At 51.4% G+C, this 22,907-nt stretch overlaps 2 protein-coding genes across 3 annotated transcripts; one reads left to right on the top strand and one right to left on the bottom strand.

The window, feature by feature from the left end:
• Positions 1 to 234: 234 nt before the first annotated feature.
• On the top strand, positions 235 to 6,870 carry YBX2 (Y-box binding protein 2). 2 transcript variants are annotated; one of them, XM_063109025.1, is made up of 9 exons: positions 235 to 442; positions 1,941 to 2,004; positions 3,413 to 3,446; positions 4,319 to 4,408; positions 4,971 to 5,255; positions 5,366 to 5,469; positions 5,748 to 5,925; positions 6,316 to 6,401; positions 6,507 to 6,870. In XM_063109025.1, exons 1-8 carry the CDS (start codon positions 394 to 396, stop codon positions 6,364 to 6,366), a joined length of 855 nt encoding a protein of 284 aa, XP_062965095.1. In that variant the 5' UTR covers positions 235 to 393; the 3' UTR covers positions 6,367 to 6,401; positions 6,507 to 6,870. The 2 variants fall into 2 exon arrangements, with proteins under 2 accessions (XP_062965095.1, XP_062965093.1); XM_063109023.1 differs by lacking the exon at positions 235 to 442 and adding an exon at positions 988 to 1,258.
• Positions 6,871 to 7,305: 435 nt separating this feature from the next.
• On the bottom strand, positions 7,306 to 13,115 carry SLC2A4 (solute carrier family 2 member 4). Its single transcript, XM_063109022.1, has 11 exons — positions 12,832 to 13,115; positions 11,425 to 11,541; positions 11,141 to 11,313; positions 10,924 to 11,048; positions 10,696 to 10,811; positions 10,406 to 10,568; positions 10,112 to 10,299; positions 9,840 to 9,944; positions 9,643 to 9,744; positions 8,894 to 9,097; positions 7,306 to 8,417 (listed from the first exon to the last, which is right to left on the bottom strand). The coding sequence occupies exons 1-11, from the start codon at positions 12,862 to 12,864 to the stop codon at positions 8,214 to 8,216; spliced, it is 1,530 nt and encodes a 509-aa protein (XP_062965092.1). The 5' UTR covers positions 12,865 to 13,115; the 3' UTR covers positions 7,306 to 8,213.
• Positions 13,116 to 22,907: the final 9,792 nt, after the last annotated feature.

The following is a 22,907-nucleotide window of genomic DNA, read 5'->3' as shown; positions in this document are numbered from 1 at the left end:
GCCTGGCGCCTGGTGGGAGACCACAGCACCCGGCGCGTAGACGTGAGACCCTGAACTAGTCTAGGGTGGCAGACATCGGAACTGCAGTAACCTGTGGGGAGGCTGGGATTGCCTGGAAGAGGCTAGAGGCAACTTCCCGGGGCGAGGGAAAACACCTGGACCGGGGCGTTGGCTACATGGATGGACACCCACCAAAACACCAACAGATGTGCTTCGTTCCATGTGTAAGCTTTGTCCCTGAAACAAGATAAAAGTGAAGGGCCCGGCTTGTGGGCTTGTGAGAGCAACTGAGCTGGGAAAATTGTTCTGCTCCGCTTTCCAGCCTGCCCCGTGGGCAGATCCCGCAGCTCCGGGGTGTGCGGGGCATCCTCCAGGGAGAGGGTACCGAGAGGGATGGTGGCCCGGAGGAGGCGGCTATACCCAGCAGGTCTCGAGGGCGGAGGTGAGCAGTGCCGCTCACTGCCAGGATGGAGAGTGCTGACTCCCGTCCCTCACCCAGGTCGTCAGGGGCAACCTTGGGGCTGCGCCCCGGCCCCGCCCGTCGCGCAGAGGCCAGGTGGCGGTTGGGGCGCGACCAGCCCGTTTGATTTCCCGCGGCCGGTGGAAAGGGGCGGAGGGGGGAGGGGCAAGGGGCCGTCGGCCAATGGGTTGGGCTGGGAGTGGCCACGTGACGGCCTGGGGGCGGGGCCCAGGTGTACTTAGGGGCGCCGCGCGGGGGCCTGGGCCTCGGTGCGAAGTCCGGGAGGCGGGGCCGGCGCGCGGGCCGGGGGGAGCTGTGGGCTTAGGATTGGCCGGTGGCCGGGAGGCGGGGTCTGCGCGCGCTGCTGCAGCGGGCTGCTATTGGCCTCGGCTCAGGGCCCGCTGCCGGCGTGCGGGCGAGGCTCGGGGCGCGAGGACCGAGTCGGGCGAAGGGTTCGCGAGCCGGGGGGAGGGGCCGGGGCGGTGGAGGTGGCGGTGGCGGCGGGGGCCGGTACTGGACCCGGCGGGATGAGCGAGGCGGAGGCGGTAGCGACAGCGGCCCCTGCGGCGACGGCGCCCGCGACGGCGGCAGGGGTGGTAGCGGTGGTGGTGCCGGTGCCCGCGGGGGAGCCGCAGAAAACAGGCGGCGGGGTGGGCGGCTGCGGAGGTGGAGCCGCTTCGGGCCCCGCTGCTGGTACCCCATCAGCGCCGGGCCCCCGCACCCCCGGCAACCCGGCGACGGCGGCCTCAGGGACCCCCGCACCCCCGGCCCGGAGTCAGGCAGACAAGCCGGTGCTGGGTGAGGGGGGGCGCGCGCCAGGGCGGCTCTAAGGGGTCGGAGGGCGGGGGAGGGGCAGCATGGAGCCTGGCAGGGTCTGGAAAGCTGAAGGCAGGCCTGGCCCGGAGGCCCAAAGGACTCACTGGCCTGGGAGCTACGAACCAAAGTGGATTCCCCTGGTGGGAGATCCGGCCGTGCCTTCCAAGGCGGGAAGGCGGGGCCAGCAGGTCCAGCTAAGGCCTTGGGGTGGAGAGAATAAAGCCTCAGGATCCGGCCACGCCCCTGGGGCGGGAGAGTTGGCCTAGTTGACTGGAGTTAGATAAACCTCTGAGCCAGGGAAGCAGGTGCACTGGGGACCCTTTGGGAGGGCTAGAAAAGCCCTCAATTATGACCTGAGGGTGGCGCTTCGTGGACCAGGTGAGTACCCGGTTCCAGGTGTAAGGCCTGGATTTGTAACATGCCTTGGACTTGGAAGGGCTTTAAGAGTCTGAGCCCCTGCCCATCCCCCACCCCCAGTGTGGGTGATAACATTTGGTGGATCTGGGGTTGAGAACATCTTGAAACTACTAGTGAAACCTGGTTGGCTTGAAGGTAAGCCTAACAGGTAATAGGTAGGTAGGTTAGTTTTTGGAGTGTCTCAAAACTGAGTCCAACTCCATCTCTTCCCCCATCTTACTGTCCCCACTGCATCTCTGCCTGGCAGCAATCCAAGTCCTGGGCACTGTCAAATGGTTCAACGTCCGGAATGGTTACGGATTCATCAACAGGTATCCAAGTAACCCAGGGAGGGGTGGAATGGGTGTCTTCCGAACTGGCCTATGGGACTGGACACCTTCCCAACCACATCTCTATCCTGGCCAAGGCACATGGTTGCAATGTCCAGCTGAAGCTGGTTGAAAGTATTTAACAATAGCACAAATGTGTGCTTAGTAGTGGCAAGATGAAGCCACCTCCACATCTTCAAGGGCAGCAGAGGATTAATGATCCAGGAACTTGGCAAACCTGGCTCTGAGTCTCCCAGCTTCTGTCTCACCTTCTGGAATCGCCTCATTATTTTTAGTTTGCCGTGCCTTTGGGGCAGAATGTACAGGGCTCTCTGCTCCTCAGGGCTTGGGGCTGGAATCCTCACTGATTTCCTGTTAAGGGCAGCACTCACAGCACCCTCACAACTCGTCTCCCTGAAAGGGCTGTGACTCATTTGACTCTCCCACCTGATGGGACTGAGGCTGCGGGGAGGGAGGAGGAGCTAGGCCAACCAGAAGCTGCTACTTTCCTTGAGTTGGCAGCCCCACCCCTTCCAGCATTGGGAGAGGCAGTAGTGGTGGATTCTGAGCAGAGCCAGGTCTCCCCCAGTGGGCCCATCCCCAGCCTGGGCACCCTGCCCAGCCTAGCCCTCTTGGAAGGCCTTAGTTCCCTCTTAGCAGGCTGACCTTTGTGCAGATCCAAGTGATTTAAAGCTAGAACGTTTGTTCTGGGGAATGGTCCCTTTCTAGTTCTGCAAACGGTGGAATCCTAGGGGGAGTTCCTCCAGGAAAACTCCCCACCTCCCAGCTCATTGGGGTTCTAGGATAAACCAGGGTGAATAGGCAAGGTAGCGGTAGAGAATGGGTGAGTATTTTCTTCTCTGTCACCCTTGGTGAGGGGGCCTGACCCTGGGTTCATCTCCAGGCTGAGGGTGAGAATAAGGTTCTGTGGCTGTTTGGAACGAATTCCTGATAACTTGTCCCCTTCTCAAGTTTGTCCTGCATCTCTGGCCCCATTCTCACTTTGTCCCTCCTTGAGTGTTAAAGGAAGGAGACAGTGGAATTTTCCAACCCGGATGGGGGTTGAGGGAGGAAGGGGTGTTGGCCAGGGGCAGTTCCACCCAGCACCAGCAGGTTCTAAGGTGCCCCTGGGGTAGAAGGTGGAGCACTCAGCAGGTAAAGGGCTCTCCCAGCTCCTTCAAGGTGCCTTTGCCCTCCTCCTCAGCCCTTTCCTCATGAAGCCCAGGTTTTTCACTAGGGTTTTAGGTGTACTTTTTACACCTGCTTCTGGGGGCCCTGTCTGCCCCCAAGTAACTATGGAATGCTAGAGAGGATGGATCCACTGATCTTAAGAATGGGCAGCTAGGGCGGCCTCGGTGGAGCCAAGCACCTTACCAAAGTCACTTCTTTAACGACCCATCCTGTTCTGCAGGAATGACACCAAGGAGGATGTCTTTGTTCACCAGGTAAGAGCTAGGTTGGCTTTCTGAGGGGAGGGACTGGCCCTTTCTTTGAAGGCCTTTGCCATGATCCTTAGTAGCATGCTCATTTTTCAGCTTTTCCTTCACAATGGCCTGCCCACCAGGAAATAGCTCCCCTCCCCATCTGCTCCAGGTGCCCATATCAACCTCCATTAATCCCACTTATGTTGGGTTACTGAACAGCTGTCAAAATTGTGCAAAGTTGCCTTTTGAGTATGGCACGCTCACTACCTACTGGGACCTGTGAACACTGCAGGAAGGAATCAGGCAGTTTTCAAAGAGAAAGGATGCAGGCTAGAGATACTTGGGTGCAGTGGTTCTCAAAGTGTGGCCCCTGCACCAGCAGTAGCAGCAGCATCACCTGACATCCAAATCCTCAGGCCCCACTCCAGACCTACTGAATCAATCAGACCTGGGGCTGGGGCCCAGCAGTCTGTTTTAACAAGCTCTCCAGGTGATTCTGATGCACGCTACAGTTTGAGAACCACTGCTGTGGTGAAAGAGCTCTCAGTGGGACTGAGGTAAGAGGCACAGTACATTTTACCCACTTTGTAACTTAAGACTGTCTGCTTTTTGTTTTGCTTTTGAGTTCAAATTTCTTTCCTCCCTTTTTAGAAATCCCTGAGGGGTAAAGGTGGGAGGGAGTGTGTCCTGGGGACAGTGTTAACTGCAGCACAGTTGTTCCAGAGGCCCCTAATTTCCCCCACTAAACTTTGACTACCTTCTCCTTGTTCCTTCCTCCAGCCCCAGACCCCAAGTAAAATGTTGAAAAGAATGAGATCGGGTGGCGGCCCCAGCAGGGGTGAGAGACTAATGTCTTGCCACCCTCACCTTTTCATGGCCTTTCCCCCAATCAGACAGCTATTAAAAGAAACAACCCCAGGAAGTTTCTGCGCAGCGTTGGAGATGGAGAGACTGTGGAGTTTGATGTCGTGGAAGGAGAGAAGGTTTGGGGACTGCTGTGGGGTGTAGACTTGGCCAGACTTGTGGGAGAGTGGCCTGGAGATCATCCCAGGCTTTGACCCTCTTGGGGCCAGCTCTGCCTTTGGCCATGGGAATGGGACTGTGTTCTCTCATCCAGATGTCTTCCTTAATGCTAGGGCTGCTCTAAGGGATGTCCTAAAGAACATGTCCTTGTCATCGGTCAGTATCTGAGTTTCTTCTCTGTAGTTCCCTAAGCACTTCCATGTCTGTTCTCCGTATGGGGCCCTGTCCCCAGCAGGAATCTTCTCAGAGTCAGCCCTCTGCCAGACATTCTGCACCCCTCTCCCCACTCTTAAACTCGGGAGGGTGCAGTTATTTCAAAAGGGCAAGTGGTTCCTTCTCAGATGGGTACAAACACTGCCTTTGGGGGAGGGTAAGAAGAAACTGAAGTTAGCAGAGCTAAAGGAAAGCTGGAGAGGGGACTTTAGCTGGAAGAAGGGGAAGACTCCAGTGATTCAAGCCAGGCTGGGAATGCTGTGCATCTATCGTTAGAGCAAGTCATGACTTCCCTCTCCACCTTCCCAGGGCGCAGAAGCTGCTAATGTAACTGGGCCCGGGGGGGTGCCAGTGAAGGGCAGCCGCTATGCCCCCAATCGACGTAGGTTCCGCCGGTTCATCCCCCGGCCTCGCCCGGCCGCCCCACCACCCATGGTGGCTGAGTCTCCCTCGGGTGGGGCAGAACCTGGCAGTGAAGGGGAGCGGGCAGAAGATTCCGGGCAGCGGCCCAGACGACGGCGCCCGCCACCCTTTTTCTACCGTCGGCGGTTTGTGCGAGGCCCTCGGCCCCCCAACCAGCAGCAGCCTATAGAGGTGAGCTTCTGGAAAAGGAAATGGAAGCGAGGGTTGGGAAGAGCTGTGGCAAACCTGGCTCCTGAGCAGTTGGGTTCCCACAGCTCACCCAGGTCTCTGCATGTTCCCAGGGCACTGATGGGGTAGAACCCAAAGAGATAGCCCCATTGGAGGGGGACCAACAGCAGGGAGATGAGCGGGTCCCCCCACCCAGATTCCGGCCCAGGTACCGAAGGTAAGGTTCCCTTTCTAGGGTTCTGTTTTCCCCTTCTCCACCCAGTGTTGGTCCATGGGGAGAGGGCAGGAGGATGGGAAGGGGAAGAGTTGCCTTCTAAGCAGAGCCTGAAGCTGAAGGTGAGAGAGGTGCCTGGAGGGAAGCAGGCACTCATGGGGCTGGAATCCTGGCTCTTGGAGGTGGGGATGGGGAAGCTGTGGGAGTCCTGGGGAGGGAGGGAAGGTGGCAGTTTGTCCTGGGTTCCCTGGCTGCTTCAGGGTCCCTGCTTTTCTCCCTAGGCCTTTCCGTCCCAGGCCACCCCAGCAGCCTACCACAGAAGGTGGGGATGGCGAGACCAAGCCTAGCCAAGGTCCCACCGATGGTTCCCGGCCTGAGCCCCAGCGCCCACGAAACCGCCCCTACTTCCAGCGGCGACGGCAGCAGCCCCCTGGACCCCGGCAGCCCACAGCCCCGGAGGTGAGGACCTTGGTGTAGGATGAAAGATGAGCTTGGGACCGACTTCCTCCTCTCTCTCCTCTCTGTCCTTTTCTTTTCCCTTCCTTTCTTACTCTGTCCCTTTCTTCATCTCCCTCCCCCGGTCCTCCCCCCACCCTTCCCCTATCCATGCAGCCTGCTGGACCCACCCCTGGTAGGCACCCCCATCCACCAGGAAACCCTAGTAGAGGCAATCAAGCCTAGGCCACCCCCTGCAGACTCTCTCAGCTCTGCTTGGGGCCACAGCACCAGCTTGTGGATGTAAATTGGGGGAATTGGTTGGGGAGAGGAAAGGGAAGATAAAAGGTGGAAGATTGAAGCTGTGTGCTCTGAAGACCAAGAGTCTCAATTGGCCACTGCTGCTCTATCTAGACCTCAGCCCCTATCAACAGTGGGGACCCCCCCCTCACCATACTGGAGTGATTCCAACTCAAAAGGACACCCAGAGCTACCATCTGGTGAGTGGCTGCCACACTTAGGCCAGGTGGCCAAGAAGGCAGGGGACTGGGTCATGATGATAAGTTGCTGTATTCATGATTTGTCCGTTTCTTTTTCTCTCCCAGGTATCTGCCAGTTTTTCCAACTGACCTGTACCCTACGCAGCAACCCCCTCCCCCTTAACCATAATTCTTGACATCAAAACACTGGCTTTTCCCCTTTTCCTTGAGACTCAGGAGGGCCAAAGCAACAGCCTTTTGCTTTTTTTCCCTCCCCTACCAAGGGTTGAAGGAAGGGATCAACTTACTGTTCAGAGGCACCAACTCCCTTCCCTAAATCAGGCTGCGAAGGAACCAGCCAGCTCTTACCTCCTCCTGGTTGTTTTTCTTTCCCACCCCAGTTTATTTTTTGTTTCCCCTCGACCCCCTACCTGTGAAGCCATTTCATGAACTGTCATGTGCCACCTGAGCCTCCAGTAAAAAAACAAAAACAGGCTTTCCTGTTGTCTTGGTTTCTACCTCTTTTCTGTTTGGGAGAATGGAGAATGGCTGACAACTCACTGCTGGCCGAGGAGGAGGATGTGGGCAGCCAGTGGGGCCTGGCCCTGAGTCCTTGCTCCAGTGTCTCTAGCTGTGCAGCTCTGAACAAGTGCTTTCATTGCTGGGACTCACGGTCCCCATCTGTAAAATGGGTGATGCTTCCCTTGCAGAGTGTTTTGTAGAGTGCCGAGAGCAGTGTCTGGCACGTGCAGCTATAATTGAGCACTTACTACTTAAAGCAATAAAGAGAAGCGTAAGTTGGGGCATGAGTGACAGCACCCAGAGGATTTTGAGGCCTTGAGTTGAAGCAGGACAAAGGGGGTGATGGGGGAATCATGGTCCCCGTCTCAGCCATTCTTCGAGTGCCTCCATGACAGGACGCTCATTTTCATACGGTGACTTTATAGACGTATCTATATATACACATTTAGTACAACAGACCTTTGCTTTCTCTCTACCCCTTTTTCAAACATATACAAATATATCCCAAGGCTCCTCCCAGCCCAGTGTTTACAGGCAACCTTTCAAACCCCCTTTCCCTTAGTTGGTCAACAGCCTGTGGGGTACAGCACACTTCCAGAATGGGGGAAGAAAGAGCTGGGGTCCCTACTTAGCAGCCTTGGGGAGCAATTGGGGTACGGCCCCAAGTCCTAAGTCTACAGGCAGGAGCCTGCTGTCCCTCTTGCCACATCGGGACACGTACTTTTGTGTTCCCTCTCACCCTGGAAGGCTGAGCCTGCAGTGAGAGAGTTTAGACTTTGGGAGGGTGCGTCCTTTGCCCTGGAGGGGTCGAGACAGAACCCCCTTCACCCAGAGTCTATGTGGCAAGAATTCAGTGGAAGTCCCAGTCCATGGGAGGAGTCCAAGGTGGAGGGAAACTCGATTTCTTGGTTCATATCCTGCTCTCTCCTTCAGTTTGTCCCATTGTAAAAGTTCAGAGCTTTTCCTCCCTCCAATCCCCCTTCTCTAGCAGGAGACAAAAGTATTCTGGAGCTGAGTCGCGGTGGGGGTGGGGAGGAAAGGGTTGGGCTAGGGAGGAAGGAAGGGGGCGGGGGGAATGGCCCACCCTGATGTCCACAGCCTAACCACAGCACATAAATAATCCAAGAGAGTCACACAAGGGGAACGACGGGGTGCTCAGACCACCCTTCCCTCCAGCTTCCCCACTCTGCCAGGCTGCAGGGGTCGTCCCCACCCTGGAAGTAATGGGGAGGAGAGGGCTACAGTGCAGCAGAGGAAAGGAGGGGTCTCTGGGAGGAAGAGAAGCTGGCTCTCCCACCCCTGCTTTGCCCCTCAGTCATTCTCATCTGGCCCTAAGTACTCAAGTTCCGTGCTGGGTTTCACCTCCTGCTCTAAAAGAGAGGGCGTCCGGCGGAAGGTGGCCGAGATCTGGTCGAACGTGCGGCCGCGGGTCTCAGGCACTCTTAAGAAGGTGAAGATGAAGAAGGCCAGCAGGAGGGCCGCAAACAGAAGGAAGACGTAAGGGCCCATGGCGTCCTGGGATGGGTGGAGAAGGCGTGTTGACAGGGCGGGGTGGAGAGGGAAGGGTGGTCTCAGGCAAGCCAGGAACTAAAGACCCTCACAGGGAGCTGGGGATACTGCAGACGGCAGACAGCTCCTTCAAGGAGCAAGGGAAATGACCAGGAACAAGAATTTACACTGAAGAAAGGATTCTCCGAATCCCAACTCTTCTTTAGTTTTCCGCTCTCCTCACCATCCTGAGTTACCGCACTCAGAGGAGATTCCCAGCCATTTGTAGTACTATTTTGAGGTTTATAAGTTGTGCCACTGGTGTGTTTTGAAGACATCTCTGTTGCTATCTGATCTAGTTCAGCTCTTCTTTCCTTTGATTCTGGTGGTCCACCAAAGTGACTCAAAAAGCAATTGTTTCTGTGGCTGGGGTGGGGGGTCCCTGGCGAGTGAGGGAGTAGCCTAGGTGAAGGAGGAGGTTGGGGCAGGGGTGGGGGACCTACCGCAACATACTGGAAACCCATGCCAATGATGAAGTTGCAGGCCCAGTTGCAGAAGCTAGCCACAGCCATGGCTGCTGGGCGAGGACCCTGGTTGAAGAGCTCGGCCACGATGAACCAGGGGATGGGGCCAGGCCCGATCTCAAAGAATGCCACAAAGCCAAAGATGGCCACGATGGAGACATAGCTCATGGCCGGAACCCGCTCCTAAGGGCAGGCAGGGAGGGTGGAGAATCCAGTTCAGGTCTTTCTGCCTCTTCCCTTGCCCTCAACCAGAAGAACTGAAATCTACCTCCTCCTAGCTTGGGGGGGGGGGGGTCTGCCTCCTGGGTTAGAAAAGGCCCCTGAGCATTTCTGAGCACTGACATTCTGCTAGCTGCACCAAGCTTATTCAAGGCAGAGGGAATTTTATGGCCTCTCAGCTCTTATGATGGTCAATCCCCCCTTGGCTCTGAAGCTGGGTTCTTAGCAATGATCATTCATTTGTGAGGCTTGACAGGGGCTCTCTGTCCTGGCTGCCAGAGTTGTGCAACAGCTGCCTCCTGGAGCAGGCCCCAGTGCAGCCTAGGTCCCTGAGGAGCACACACAATAGTCCCAGCAGACTGGAGCCAAGTACCCACAGTGCTGGCACACGGGCTTGCCCCAGGATTAAAGGTGCATATGTTAAGGAGTGGCCCTGGCTGGCCACAGAGGCTCTTGGGCCCGTTCCCGTGGGTTGGGCTGCTGGCCTCCTCCCAGCCCCCAGGCCTCACCAGCAGAAGCAGAGCCACTGTCATCAGGATGGCACAGCCACACATGCCCGCCAGGCCCAGGAGATGGAGTGTCCGACGCCCTGCCCGCTCCACGAAGAACACCTGTGGGGAGAGTCAGGGCTTGGCAAGGGGTCTTCAGAACACAGCAAGTGGGACACCTTGGGTGGGTGTGGGCCATAGCAGAGGCGAGCAGTTACCGAGACCAAGGTGAAGACTGTATTGACCACACCAGCTCCTATGGTCGCATAGGCTGGCTGCCCTACCCCTGCCGTCTCGAAGATGCTGGTCGAATAATAGAAAATCTAGAGACGGGGGAGAAGAAAAGGTGATGGCAGGGATGTCCCTTCCTCCACTCCAGCCACACCAAGCTGGACCGACCCTGAGTTTTAACAGAGGGGCTTGCTCCCTTCTCCCTCCGCTTGGACTGTTGCCTGCCCCATGCCCTGGCTGGAGACTGCTGCGTACGTACAGCATTGATGCCTGAGAGCTGCTGGCTCAGTTGCAGCACAACGGCAATGATCAGGGGCTGCCGGTGGGTATGGCTGCCCAGGAGCTGGAGTAGGGACAGTGGCCGCTCGCGCTCCAGTTTCCGCTTTTCATCCTTCAGCTCAGCCAGTGCTCCAGACACATCAGCCCAGCCTGTCAGGCGTTTCAGACCTGGGGGTGCGGAGGGTCAGGCCTGAGGGGGCCTGAGAGGAGGCCAGGTGCTAGTCCGATGGGATGGAGGCATGGGCCTGGGCTAGACTGCAGGGAGAGAGCTCACTCTTTCTGGCTGGCCCCTCCAAATTCCGGATGATGTAGAGGTAGCGAGGGCTCTCAGGACAGAAGGGCAGCAGGACTAGCTGGAGGAGGGCGGGTAGTACTGTGATGCCCAGGAGCAATGGCCATAGGGTGGCAGTGCCCAGCATGGACTCCAAGCCCAGAACCTATGGGAGAAGGGTGAGAGGAAAGGCAGGTCACTCAGCCCTCCTGCCTTACCCTGGAAGCCCAGCCCGTTTTCCAGAGCCAGATCCCAAACCCTGCTTAGCCTCCCATGAGGCCAGGTGCAGTCACCTGGGCGATCAGGATGCCAGTGACGATGGCCAGTTGGTTGAGTGTCCCCAAAGCACCCCTCAGGTGAGTGGGGGCAATCTCCCCCACATACATGGGCACCAGCCCCGACGTCAGCCCTGGGCAGAGGGAAGAAGAGAGGGCTGAGGGCAGCTGCCCACTTGCATCCGAAAGCCCAGGCATGGCGAAGGAGAGTAGTGCTCTCGGCAGGGCCATGGTGCCTGTGGGTACCTGAGTAGGCGCCAATGAGGAACCGTCCAAGAATGAGCATCTCATAGGAGGCAGCAGCGTTGGCCAGGCCCATGAGGGTGCCCCCCAGTACTGCCAAGGCATTGTTGACCAGCATAGCCCTTTTCCTGGAAGGCAGGCAGAGTGGGGCTGTGACAGTTCAGGCACCCATGCTGTAGCTCCCCTCCTGTTCCCCCACCCCTGCCCTCCAGCTCCATACCTTCCGAGCCACTGAGAGACGATGCCAATGAGGAAGGAGGAAACCATGCCGCCCACAGAAAAGATGGCCACTGAGAGAGCCCAGAGGGTGGTGAGGGTGCCTGGTGGGATGGAGCTGGGTCCCTCAGGCCCCTGCCTCCCCAGCCATGTCTCATTGTAGCTCTGCTCAATCACCTGGGAAGACACAGGAGTGATTCCCTGCAGACCCTTCTCTTTCAACCACCCCTGAGGTCCCCTGTCCTCCTTGTTTGGGCACTCCCACCCTGCCAGCTGCAGGCCCCTCACCTTTTGCGGGGCATTGATGACCCCAATGTTGTAGCCAAACTGCAGGGAGCCAAGCACAGCAGAGAATACAGCGAGGACCAGGGTCCCAGTCACTTGTTGCCGAGGGGGCTCCCCATCCTGCACAGGCAGAAGCAGACGGGGGCATGCCACATGGAACATTTCTTTCCTTCCTCCAGGGGCCCAGGCCCAGCTGGAGTCTGAAGATGCTGGGTTCCATCCAACATGTTGGGTGAGGGAAACTGGACCATATTAGGAACTGCACAGAGTTCTCAATATAAACAGGAGTACACAGAATCCAACAGCAACGGGGCATGGAGAACAAACTGGATGTTTGAGTCCACAAGGCAGAGAAATGTTTGAGGACCTAAGACTCATAATACGTCTGTGACCTTGGGACTGGCTTGACCTTAAGAGCTCAGATTTGTGTGACCTTGGGCGAGTCACTTCCCCACTCTGAACCTAGGTTTCCTCTTCAGTGAGATGGAGGTGATGTTGCCTGCCTTGCCTACCTATCAGTGAAAGTGTTGTGAAAATCAAAATCAAGTTTTAGCGGTTTCCCTGACAGTGCTGGTTTTATAAACTGACAAGTGCATTGTTATCATCAACCACTGTCCTCTTCCCTCCCCTCTGGGTTTCTCTCAGCCAGCGCCAGGAGTCCCTCACCAGGCCCAAGAAGTGCAATTTCTAAAAGGACGACCAGGTCATTCCTCTGGGGGTGGCCTTCTGTCTCCGCTCGGCCTCCCTTCCCCCTCTAAGCTCCAACCAAGGGCGGGGGGCAGTGCCGGGTTTTGCCTGGGAGAGCCATGCCCAGGGGAGGAGGGTGGGAAGGTGGTGTGAGGGGCGGTGGCAGTGGTGGCCGCTCGCTGGCGGCACAGACTGTCTCCAAACGGAAACCTGAGCTGGGGGAGAGGGGGGGCTGACGCTCCCCTCTGTCCGTCCACCAACCGTGGGGACAAGGGAAAGTTCAGAGTCTGGAGGGCAGCCAGGTTTGGGGGTGGGGGCCATGGAGAGTCTCCGGTCCTCGAAACACTGCCCATGAGCCGGACAGACAGACAGCTCCCTGAGGGCAAGACCCGTCTGGATCTGCTTTCCCAAGACGGATAAAGGCCAAAGTATTCCCAATTCCGGCATAACTCGCGTCGTGCTAGGGAAGGGGACGAACCCTGGACTCGCAGAATCCAGCTGTGTCCTGCGCCCCGGAAACGTCCTCCAGACCCACTCTGCCTCTAGGCGGGACTGGAATCCGACAGTCATGGGTTATCCAGGCCGGGTATAAATAGCCAGGCCCCCACCTCCACCCCCTGCGCCACCTCCACCGCCCCCTAGATGACCCCAACCGCGACCCCAGCCCTGGAAAAGCGGGACTTGTGCCCCCGCCCTGCTCCGCCCCCGCACGCTGAACCCTACTTCGGAGCAGATCTGTTGGAAGCCCGACGGCATGTCGTCTTAGAAGAGCTGGAGATGCAGCGGCAGCAGTGACGAGAGAGGCGACTGGGGGGCTGTGGCCCCGGCCTGGTGGGCAGAGGGTGCGGGGCCCACGGAGGTCTCGGAGCGATGTGCGGAGGGCGGGCCTGGTGGGACCCACAGCCACAAGCCAAGGAGCCAGAGAGCAGCGGGGCTCCCGGGGATCTGCAGAAGCCCGGCTGGGAAAAAAGACGCGAGGAGACCCCCCGCGGCTCACTCCCGCCTGCCCGCGGGCCACGCCCCTCACAACACCCATTGGCCAGGAGCCCGCACACCCCAGAAGGCCACGCCCCCTTCCTAAACCGGGGCTTAGAGTTTGGCCAGAGTGAGTGGGGCTGGCAAGGGAGGCCACGCGGTTCGGCCCGGCCAGCGAGACACGCCCCTCGGCTGGCAGTGCTGAGAAGAGGGTCCTTGGAACAGAAGGCCCCGCCCACCCACGTGTCAGGACTCCTCCCACCAGCCGAGATCTGGCTGGAGAAGATCCTTAAAGTCTAGCGCCGCGGGTCTGGACAGTGGGGTCCGAGAGGAGGGAATGGGGCAGGTATGCTTGGCCGGGGGGACCTCCAGCGCTGGGAGACAGAGCGCACTGGCGCATGGGGTAGATGAGGAGCAATGTCCCCAAGTAACCCGAAGCAGCTATTTTTAGCTCCCACGTCTGGAGCCGCCAAATGTCAGGTCCCGGGTGTCCCGACCTCTCCCGGGCGGGGGAGGGCAGTGAGATAGAACCTTAAAGAGTCCGCGACACCCTTCCCACGCGGGGTGGCCCTGGGGGCAGGAAATTCCGTTCCTAGCGGGTCCGGTGGCCGGGCTCTGTGGTCCTGTCTCTCCTTACATCCCTCCTCCGAACACTGCCTGTCCGGCCCTTTCCCTACACACATTTCCCACGTTTGTTCCTGGAGGCGGCCCGAGGGACAGGTGGTCACGCCGACCACGCCACCAGCTCTGAGGTCCCGGAGCCGCCACGCATGAGCTGGGCGCGTGGACCCTGCGCTGTCCGGAGGCTGCCCCCGGTGTGGATCACCAGCTGAATCCTGCCCAGCCGCGAGGGAGCGACCTGAGGTCGGCGCGTCCAGAGACGAAAGCGGGACACCTCGAGAGCTTAGGGAGCGCGCGGCGCTGGAAACCGGGCTGGAAACTTCAGACGTGCGGGGCTGCAGTGCCACCTGGAGGGAGGGCGAGGAGCCGCAGCGGACTGGACCGGGGTGGTCTCCAGCCCGCCGTCCCTAGCCATTCTACCTCCCTGAAAGCTTCAGTTGCATCCAACCCACGCCTCTCTCTGGAGCTCCACGTCCGGGTGTCCAGTTACAACCTGCATGGGAAAGCTCACAGATCAGCATGTCCGAACCTGCTCCTGTTCCTAACTTCCTTATTCTAGTGAATTAGCCACCCAGTCACCCCTATGGCGGAAGTCATGCATGCTTGATGCCTCCTGTCCTGCACCGTCCCCGCCCACCCTTATCCAGTTAGTTACCAACACTGCTGTTTTGACCTCCTAAACTCTCTCACGTTCATCTGCTTTTCTCCACCCGTACTGCTGCCACTTTAGTCCAGACCACCATCACACTGACTGGTCTTCCTGCTCCTCCTCTTCCCTTAAAAGGAGGGCAGAGTACAATTTTCAAAAGTCCAACTTCATCACTCTCGCCCAAAACGTCACTGACTCTTTGTGCCACCCCTGTCAAGTTCAAACACGCTTTCAGAGTGAGCAAAGCCCCCTGCCTTTCCTCTCCATCTCTGCCTTATCTGTCTTCCTTGCCTCACCTTCTATACTTGTCCTAGGTGTTCCAGTAAATGCCTAACTACTTTTTGTACCCAGAACACACTGTGCTGTCTCACCCCTTCTTGGTGCCTTTGCTACACTAATCCTCACAGCCTGGAATGCCAGAGGACTCCTATTCATCCTCCCCCCAAAATCTCCCCCCTCTGTGGAGCTTTTCTCCAGAAAGCCATGTGTCCTTATACATAGTATATCATTATGATTTCTTCTCCTCTCTGTATTCCAGCCTCAAGGGCAGAAGGTCATCTTGTCTACCTCTGTGTCCCCAGCACCTGGACTGGGACCAGGCACTCAGTAAATGTTTGTCGAATAAATGAAATGAGGGTCTGCTGCTTATGGCTGAGAACACAGACTGGGGAGCAATAAAACAAAACAAAAAACGAGGGAACCATTTAGTGGCTGGTTCCACCGACCTGTCTAATGGGGCGTAGATGAAGAAGTAAGGTCTGAATGTTGAGAAGAAACAATTGTTTAGAAGCAGAATGGGAGAGAAGAGATTGATGCGAGCAGAGAAGGACTGCTCAGGAAGGTAAAAGGACAAGGGATGTTGGAGTACTACAAAGGGAGAAGGGCAGGGAGAAGGGGAAAGAGCAGAGAAAAATGCCAAGAGGGAAAAGGGAACAGGAGGGAGGCACAGGTTGGGGGCAGATGAACAGGCAGCGCGCTAGGCAGCGTGCATGGCGAGGGCCCAGTGGCCTGGCTTCTGTCCTGCCGCTTGTGGCAAGGCACATTCCTGCTCTCCTTAGGATGCTTCTTTTCTGGTGCTTCTCAGGGACCCTTCTAGGTGTTTGAGCCCCAGTGAAAGTGGAATGGGAAGAGCAAGTCAGGGCTAGATATAGGAGAGAGGGTAGGTTAAAAAGTGTGGAGAAAGTGACGGGGAAGTAGAAGAGGAGACATGAAAGGAGAGAGAGAGTTGGGAGGGAGAGAGAAAAAATGGCAGGGAAGGTGGGAGAAAGAGGTGGTAGAGGTTGAAAAGGAAGGAGAGAGACACATGGCTCAAGGAGCTTTGCATTGGAGCGTGTGCATGTGTTTGTTGATGTTGTACAGTTGGCCCTCCCTATCTGCGGATTCCACATTCACGGAGTCAACCAACTGCTGTTCAAAAATATTCAGGAAAGCAACAATATAAAATAACATTACAACAATAGAAAATATAAATTTAAAAAACATTATAGTGTAACAACTATTAGCACAGCATTTACATTGTATTAGGTATTACAAGTAATCTAGAGATGGTTTAAAGTATAAGGGAGGATATGTGTAGGTTATATTTTGCCTCTGCAGATTTTGGTATTGGAGGAATGGGAGGGCTGGGGTGGGGAGGTTTCTTAGAACCCAAAGCCGCTGCACATAATGAGGCAGGACTATACAGTGATCCTTGGTGCATTTGGTCTTAGAACAAATTGTAACCTTTCTTAAACTCTGCCCTGTATGTTGGGGAGCTAATCCCTGCAGACTTTTATTTTCTCAGCTCCTGTGACTACTGGCTTCTGGTAGGTAAGGGATCGGAAGGTAGGAGAAAGCCGGGATATTGCCCCCTCACCCCCCACCCCCAGCTCCTGCTCTACAGTCCACTTTGCTTCTAGCTTCTGTGGGAACTTTCACCCCTGAGTTCCAGCAACTCTATCTATCTCCTCCCTTTGTCCTTTCCCTGTATTTTTGCTTATATATTTGGGTCTCAGTTGCAGAAGATTGAATTAATGACACAGTTCTTAGCATATTGTCTTCATTGAGCTAAGTCTTATTTTTATTTTTTAAATTATTTACATACCCATCTCTCATTTTTCTTCCTTCAAAAAGCAACCATTCCAATGTGTTTAATGTTCATTTTTTTATTTGTGCTGTTGCAAAATATGAGTAGTTTTGTGTGCAAACATTTATTTTTGTTTTTGGTGGCTGGCCAGTACAGGGATTGCAAACATTTAAAATTTATGTTAATAGCATTTTGTAACAGATTTCATTCTGATCTTACTGTAAAATGAGAAGGGAGATAATAATAGTATTTACATCTTAGGGTTTTACTGAAGGTGAATAATATAATATTCATAGGGTACTTAGAATTGTATAAAGTTTTTTGTTTTTGTTTTTTAAACAACTTTATGAGGTGTAATTGACATACAATAAACAACACATATTTAAAGCATACAGTGTGATGAGTTTTGACATATGTAAACACCTGTGAAACCATCCACACAATCAAGATAATGAGCGTATCCAACACCCCAAAGGTTTCCTTCTACCCCTTCATAATCCTTCCCTCTGGCCCTTTCCCCTACAGCCTAGGTAAGCACTGATCCACTTTCTGTCATTATAGACTAGTTTGCATTTTCTAGAATTTTATGTAAAAGGAATCAAACAGAATGTACTTTTTGTCCAGCTTCTTTCACTTCACATAATAATTTTGAGATTCATCTAAGATGTTGCCTGTATGGAGAGTTCATTCCAAGGTGCTGGCCTGTTAGATCCTAGAGTATGGTGTTATAACACCAAGGTCAAAGGTTCGGATCCCTGGAACTGGCCAACTGCCAAAAAAAAAAGAAAAAAGAAAAAAGAATTCATTCCTTTTTATTGTTGAATAATCTTCCATTGTATGACTATACCACAGTTTGTTTATCCATTTACCTGTTGGTGGACATTTGGGTTATTTCTAGTTTTGGGCTTTACAAATAAAGCTGCTAAGAACATTCATATGTAAGTCTTTGTATGGATGTATGCTTTCATTTCTCTTGGAAAATATCTGGGAGTGGAATGACTGGATTATGTGATAGATGTATGTGAAACTTTTTATGAAACTGCCAAACTGTTTTCCACAGTGGTTGTACATTTTACATTCCCACCATCAGTGTATGAGAGTTCCAGTTTCTCCACACTCAGTGGGTCAGTCTTTTAAATTTTAGCCAGAATGGTCTAAATGAGATTATATTTTTAAAAATAAGAAATTGTTTGGATTTCTTTTTTTTTTTTTAAAGATGACTGGTAAGGGAATCTTAATCCTTGGCTTTGTGTTGTCAGCACCATGGTCTCCTAACCGGCCATCCCTATACAGGATCCGAACCCAAGGCCTGAGTGTTATCAGCACCACACTCTCCCAAGTGAGCCATGGGCTGGCCCTGAAATTGTTTGGATTTTTTTTTTTTTTTTTTAAAAGATGACCGGTAAGGGGATCTTAACCCTTGACTTGGTGTTGTCAGCACCATGCTCACCAGTGAGCTAACCAGCCATCCCTGTATGGGATCCGAACCCGTGGCATTGGTGTTATCAACACCATATTCTCCCGAGTGACCCACGGGCCGGTCCCGAAATTGTTTGGATTTCTAATACTTGTCAGTACAATAGGTGAAGGGTGATATCTTACTGGAATTTTCTCCTAATAAGTGATTGCTTACTTAATTGGAGTAATTGGAGTAATTACTTAGTTGGAGAAAACTGAGAGAACTTAATTGGAGAAATAAAATTGGAGTATCCATTTAAACACTTGTTAGCAATTGGCTTCCTTTTTTTTCTATAAATTTCCTTCTTATATTCTTTGCCTGTTTGCTCTTGGAGTATTTTTCTCGCTGATTGGCAAGACTTTTTAAAAAATTATATCAGTTCCTTATCATACTTGGACATTGTAAATATTTTCTCCCACCATGTCATCTGCCTATTAATTTTTCCTTGGTGAATTTCATTGAATAGAAATACTTAATTTGGGTGTAATGAAAATGACTATTTTTCTCCCCATGGTTTGGTATTTTGAAAATTTGTATATATTCGTTTTCCATCTCTGCACCACAAAAATATTCTTTTACATTTTCTTCCAGAAACTTTATGGTTTTTCTTTTCACCTTTAGGTCTTTTTTGATCCCGTTAGACTTCATTTTTGTTTTGGGTGTTCGGGAATCCAATTTATTTTTCTCTTTAGTGAACCACATTTACCATGTATCAAATTCTAATATATACAGGTGTCTGCCTCTGAGCTTGTCTTCTGTTCCATTGGTGTATTTGTCTGTTCCTGCATGAATACTACACTGTTGTTGATGCTTTGTAGCAAGTTAAAACTTCTGCAAGGGTGAGACCCTTCTTTGTTACTCTTCCATTTTCTTGTCAATTTAACATTTGTGGTCTTCCACTGCTCCTTAAAAACTTGGGGATAAACTTATCAAGATCTGTAAAAAACAAAACATCAGTTGGATTTTTATTGGTAATATTGCAAATTATAGATAATTCTGGGGACAATATCTTTATAATATTAAGACGTCCCACTCAAGAGCATGGACTATTTCTCTGTTTATTCAGGTTATCTTCTATATCCTTTGTAAGAATTAAAATTTTTTTCCCACTGAGATCTTATAAATACTTGGTTAATTCCTAGATACTTTATAGTTTTGGTCCCTGATGCAAATTGAATGCTATTTTTATTACTTCTTTTTAAAAATTTTGTAAAGTTTATTGGGAGCCAAATGTGAGGACTGACCCAGGAAACACCATCCAACAGAGTCAGAGAAGTGCTTCCTATTTTTACCACATTTTCTAGTTGGTTATCGTTGGTGTAGTAAAATACTAAAGATTTTTTGTTTTTGTTTTTGTTTTTTGGTAGGTTGATCTTGTGTATAGCAACCTTGCTGCACACCCTTGCTGGTTCTGATAGTTTTTCTGTTGATTCTATTGTTTTTTTCTAAGTAGATAATTATTATCACCTGTGAATAATCAGTTTTATTTTGTCTCTTCCATTCTTTGCACTACTTATTTCTTTTGCTTCCTTTTAGAATTGGTCAAGACTTCCAGGACTTTTTCGAACAAGAGTGGTAAACAGTGGACATCTTTGTCCTTTTCCCAGTCACAAAAGATATGAGCCTAACATTTCTTCATCAAGTATAAGAATTTTCTTTCTAATCTTTGTTTGCTAAGAGTTCTTACCATAAGCATTTTGAACCATATCAAATGCTTTTTAAAATTATCCATTGTGGGCCAGCCCCGTGGCTCACTTGGGAGAGTGTGGTGCTGATAACACCAAGGCCACGGGTTCGGATCCCGTATAGGGATGGCCGGTTTGCTCACTGGGTGAGCGTGGTGCTGACAACACCAAGTCAAGGGTTAAGATCCCCTTACCGGTCATCTTTTTAAAAAAATAAATAAAAAATAAAAAAATAAAATTATCCATTGTGAGCTGGCTAGTTAGCTCAGTTGGTTACAGCACAGCGTTATAGCACCAAGGTCAGGGGTTTGGATCCTCATACCAGCCAGCCACCAAGAAAGAAAAAAACTTATCAATTGAGGTAGCAACATAATTTTTTCTTTAGTCTATTAATGTGATGGATTACATTGGTGGATTTTGTAATATTGAAACACCTGAGATAAACTGTCCTTGTTTGTACTGTGATGTATGACTCCTTAAATACACTTTTACATTTGGTTAAGTAATACTTTATTAAGGATTTTTGCATCTATATTTACAGACGAAATGGTTGTACAATACTTTTCTTGTATTATCCTTGGCTGATTTCAGAGGCAAGATTACTCCAGCCTCATAAAATGAGCTGGTCACTTTTTCACTCCTTCATTCCAAATCTATACCTCAAATATTCACTCCAGAATAAACCACAGGGCTCAGCCTCTAGTTTCCTAAGCAGACAAAAATATTATCATTCCTATTTTATAGATGAGACAATTGAAGCCCAAGAATGAAATCGTAAATGAGATGTAATTAGAACCTGAAATATTCTATCTGCCTTGAGTCTGGCCAGTATGATAATCAGTGACCAATTAGTTTATAAATAATACTGCATAATATTAAAATAATACTGCAAGTTTCCACAGTTCATTTATGTATCAGTTTTTCAGAACTCAGAACATTTTCCCATAGAAACAAAAAAGTTAATTGGGTTCCTATACCAGATTGTTTAACTCATAATATCATCATCTGTCATCCCCGTACTGTGGTGTATATCCGCTAATCTGACCCAATCTTCCAACCAGACTTGATCTTTCAAATTCTTCCACTGTGACCTCTGGACTCAATGTCTGTCATCATCCTTATACGCCCAGCCGCTTCTCTGAACGTTCCTTTCTTAGGCCTTACTGAAACTGGCTTTCTGGAGGATGCACTTCCCTGGCACTCCTCCTTATAGAGCTTGTTTGTTAATCTTCACACACCTCGGAGTCTGGAGTTGGGAGTATTGCTCCTCAATGCTACATCTAGACTATTATTCTTCCTTCATCCTTCAAAATCCCTGCACCTTTGAAGTTCATGTTTTGAAGTATATCCACTACTTGTTGCTACGGTCTTCAAGCCTGGTCATTCACCCATATTCACTGATAACTGTAGCTGATAAACTGATTCCTCTTTACACCTGCTTTCCTATCATCATTGTTTTTGACTTCAAAATCCACCAGGGTAATCCATCTACTTGAAGCCTCTCAGCTCCTCAGTCTCATTTTCAGTGATCTTTCTCTTCAACCCATCCTCAGGCCCCTACTCTAGGCTTTATCTCCCAAAACAACCTCTTCCAATTTATTGAATTCATGCCGCCCACATCTCATGATCACTTGCTAGACTTCCAGTTCATTTACTTATGGATCCCCACTCCTTTCACCTCAGGACCTCGAAACCACTGGCCCTACCAGTTTTTCACTATCCACCAATCCCCTTTTGTGCTTACTCCCCTTCTTACACAATTTATATGCATGATATAACACATAATCAGTCTTGTGCAAATACTCCAAAACTGCTTTTCTCTCTTTTTAGCAAAACCCCAACCCTGCTTAATTTCAACCATCCATCTACTTGGGTCGTTGCACCCAACTGTTTACTTCAAGGCTATCAGAGAAAAAATCACAGTGCTGCTCACTGGTCATGTTTTAAATCAGTGGTTCTTAGCTGGGACTGATTTTGTCTCTCCCCTCCCTGGAACATTTGGCAATGCCAAGAGACATTTTGATTGTCACACTGAGGTGCAGGGGAGGGTTCTACTGGCATCTGATCGATAAAAATCAGGGATGCTGCTAAATATCCTGTAATGCACAAGACAACAAAGAACTATCTTGCACCAAATGTCAATAGTGCCAAGGGTGAGAAATCCTGCTATAAATAAATGGGTACAAAGCTGGCTGGTTAGTTTAGTTGATTAGTGTGGTGCTGATAATGCCAAGGTCTGGGTCTGATCCATATACTGGCCAGCCACCAAAAGGTAAAAACATGATTACAAGTCTCAAGGGGGCAATGGACACGGGGCCTTTGCACTTGCTTTTCCTTCTGCCTCCTCAGAAAGCTCTCCTTGAACTCACGCTGTAGTGGACCCAACCTCATCACATTACCCTGTTTTATTGTCTACAAAACATGCACCATTTCGTGTCTTAGTTGCCTGCTTCCTCTCTCTAGAAAATATGAGGATACTTCAAATAGTTCATGGGAAAATAGAATTGGAAGATAATACAAATATTTCCATGAACTTTTTGAAGTACTCTTGTAAGTGACATGAGCATAGTGTCCTTATCTGTTTTGTTCACTGCTATATCTCCAGGGTCAAGTACAGTAGCTGGCATGTTATAGACACTCAGAAAATATTTGTTGAACAGTGGATGAAAATATGGTTTGGGGGGCTGGTTAGCTCACTTGGCTAGAGCATGGTGCTGATAACACCAAGGTCAAGGGTTCAGATCCCTGCACTGGCCAGCTGCCAAAAAAATACCACCACCACCACAACAAAGAACGGAAAACAACAACAACCCCCACCCCCCAAAAAACAAAATATTGTTTACTTATAATTTATTCATTCACTCACTAATATTTATTGGTGATAAAACCCAGACACATCTCTTCCCACTTGGAACTTATAGTACAATGGGAAGACTGATATTGAATAAATAACCACACAAAGTAAACAGTTTCAAACTGTGATAAAAGCTTTGAAAGAACAATACAAAAAATGATCTGACTCAGTCTGTGGTAAGGTGGTCAGGCCAGGCTTTAGAAGAAGTGATAGCTGAGCTGATAGTTTACTGAGTGATGAGTAGGTTAGCTGGGTAGAGGAAGGTGGGTGGGGGAGCTAGGGAAGAGCATCCAGGCATGGAGAACAGAGTGTGCAAAGGCATGTGAGTGGGAAGAAATGTAGTATGTTTCATGAACAGAGAGAAGGCCAGTGTGGCTGAGGCACAGAGAATCAGGAAAGCCACGGTATGGCATTTACCTGCAGTAGCACAAGAGAGCCAGTGAAAGATTTTCAGCAGGAAATGACAAGATCTATGTTTGGAAAAAGAGGTC

This window comes from Cynocephalus volans, chromosome 10 (genome assembly GCF_027409185.1).
Source record: "Cynocephalus volans isolate mCynVol1 chromosome 10, mCynVol1.pri, whole genome shotgun sequence".
Taxonomy (NCBI): domain Eukaryota; kingdom Metazoa; phylum Chordata; class Mammalia; order Dermoptera; family Cynocephalidae; genus Cynocephalus; species Cynocephalus volans.
Note: the sequence above shows the minus strand (reverse complement) of the source record. Positions and strands in the feature narration are given on the sequence as shown.